The 1857-nt window shown below is 49.6% G+C and overlaps 1 gene segment (V, D, J or C); it reads left to right on the top strand.

Moving 5' to 3' along the window:
* Positions 1 to 504: 504 nt before the first annotated feature.
* Positions 505 to 996, top strand: LOC101590312. The segment is given in 2 exon segments: positions 505 to 563; positions 668 to 996. Coding segments are annotated over 2 exon segments (375 nt in total).
* The last annotated feature ends 861 nt before the right edge of the window (positions 997 to 1857 follow it).

Below are 1857 nucleotides of genomic sequence, written 5' to 3'. Positions count from 1 at the left end.
CACCGGACCTGGGCTAGGACTGGGTCTGGGGGCTCCCGGAACACGGCAGAAAATCGTACTCGGCTGGCGGGGTGGGGGAGGCACTCGGAGTGGTGGGGGGCGGCCCGAGGGGCTGGGAGAGGGTCCGGCCCACGCTGCGCCTGGGCTGGGACTCAATGCTCCATATTTTTAAAGCAGACACACTGAAGAGAAAAATGTATGCTATGTGAACAGGAAATATATCAGTAGTCAAAGAGATAGAAATACCACGACAGTGTCTTACAGTGAGTTTCCTTATGGTCTGCAGTGAAATGATTGACAGCAAACGTCCCCAACACACTCACACCTGATGTAGACACAGCCCTGTGTGAGGTTTCCATCCCCAGAGCTGTCTATATTGCAGAAGGCCATGCAAATAGGGCTTCCTGCTGCTGCTGAAAACCAGGCCAGCCCTGACCCTGCAGCTCTGCAGAGGAGCCAGTCCTGGAGGCCAAGCTGTTCCCACTCAGTGATGAGGCTAGAAAACAGACGGCTCACCATGGAGCTGGCGCTGAGCTGGGTTTTCCTCTTTGCAATTTTAAAATGTAAATTATTTAGAAAAAAATTTTACTGTGGCGTCAGAGGACATGAATGTGTTCAATAGTGGATGTGGGACAGTTTCCTTATTGGGATGTCTCTATGTTCACAGGTGTCCAGGCTGAGGTGCAGCTGGTGGAGTCTGGAGGAGGCTTGGTGCAGCCCGGCGGCTCTCTGAGACTCTCCTGCGTGACCTCAGGATTCACCTTGAGTAGCTGTGTCATGAGCTGGATCCGCCAGGCTCCAGGAAGAGGACTAGACTGGATCTCAGACATCGATAGCAGTGATGCTAATGCATATTATGCAGACTCCGTGAGGGGCCGATTCACCATCTCCAGAGACAACAGCAAGAACACGCTCTATCTGCAAATGAGCAGCCTGAGAACCGAGGACACGGCTGTGTATTACTGTGCAACACACAGTGAGGGGACCTCAGTGTGAAGCCTGACGCAAACCTCCCTGCAGGGGCGATCAGAACCAGTAGGGGGCGCTATAGTTCAGGGAGAACTAGGCCGAGCCTCACAAACAGGTGCAGAGAAGAAGCAGTAAAGGCTTCCTGTTGGCCTTTGGAGTTTCCCTTCTGTATTAACATCACAGGACCTAAACAGACCCTGCAAGGCGTAAGCTGCAGTGAAGTCTCCAAGTTCAAGAAAGCATTCTCTGTTACACTTAGTTTGTAGTAACTTTTTCATTTTTCATACACGTGAATTTCACTTGATAAGTAAACATGACGTGCATGCATTTTAAAGTAACTTGTACATTTTTTGAAGGTATCTTTCTTATGAATGCTATGATTTCATCATATAAATATGAATCTTCTCATTTAATCTCCATTATGTGGAGTTGTCTCATGTAGAAATAAATACTACAAATTAGGGAAGTAAATCCTTCACTTCCTGTGCACCAGATCTGACAACGACCAGCCCTCCTCTCCTTGGCCATCTTTGGCAACCTGGGACCCAAGCTCAGCCCCAGCACCGTGCAGCACTCTGTGCTCAGAGAGAAGGAAGAGGAGCTCCCTGACTGGACACAGGGCAGCAACCGGGGCCTTTCTGTACTCCTTCTAATCAAAGGGGCTGTGCATGGGCCAAGGACATAGCTCAGCAGTCTAAGCACCTGCTTAGGAAGTGCAAGAACCCAGGTTTGATTCCCAGTACCACATGCCATGTGGGCCCTAAGCCATGCTGGCCAAAACCAGGTGTGGTGGTTCATTCCTGTAATCTAAGCACTGAGAAGGCTGAAACAGGAGGATCACTACAAGTCCAAGCTGCATAGTGAGACTCTGTACTAAATAAATAAATA

Source organism: Octodon degus, unplaced genomic scaffold (genome assembly GCF_000260255.1).
Source record: "Octodon degus isolate 3935 unplaced genomic scaffold, OctDeg1.0 scaffold00255, whole genome shotgun sequence".
Lineage (NCBI taxonomy): Eukaryota > Metazoa > Chordata > Mammalia > Rodentia > Octodontidae > Octodon > Octodon degus.
This window is presented reverse-complemented; position numbering and strand designations above follow the sequence as displayed.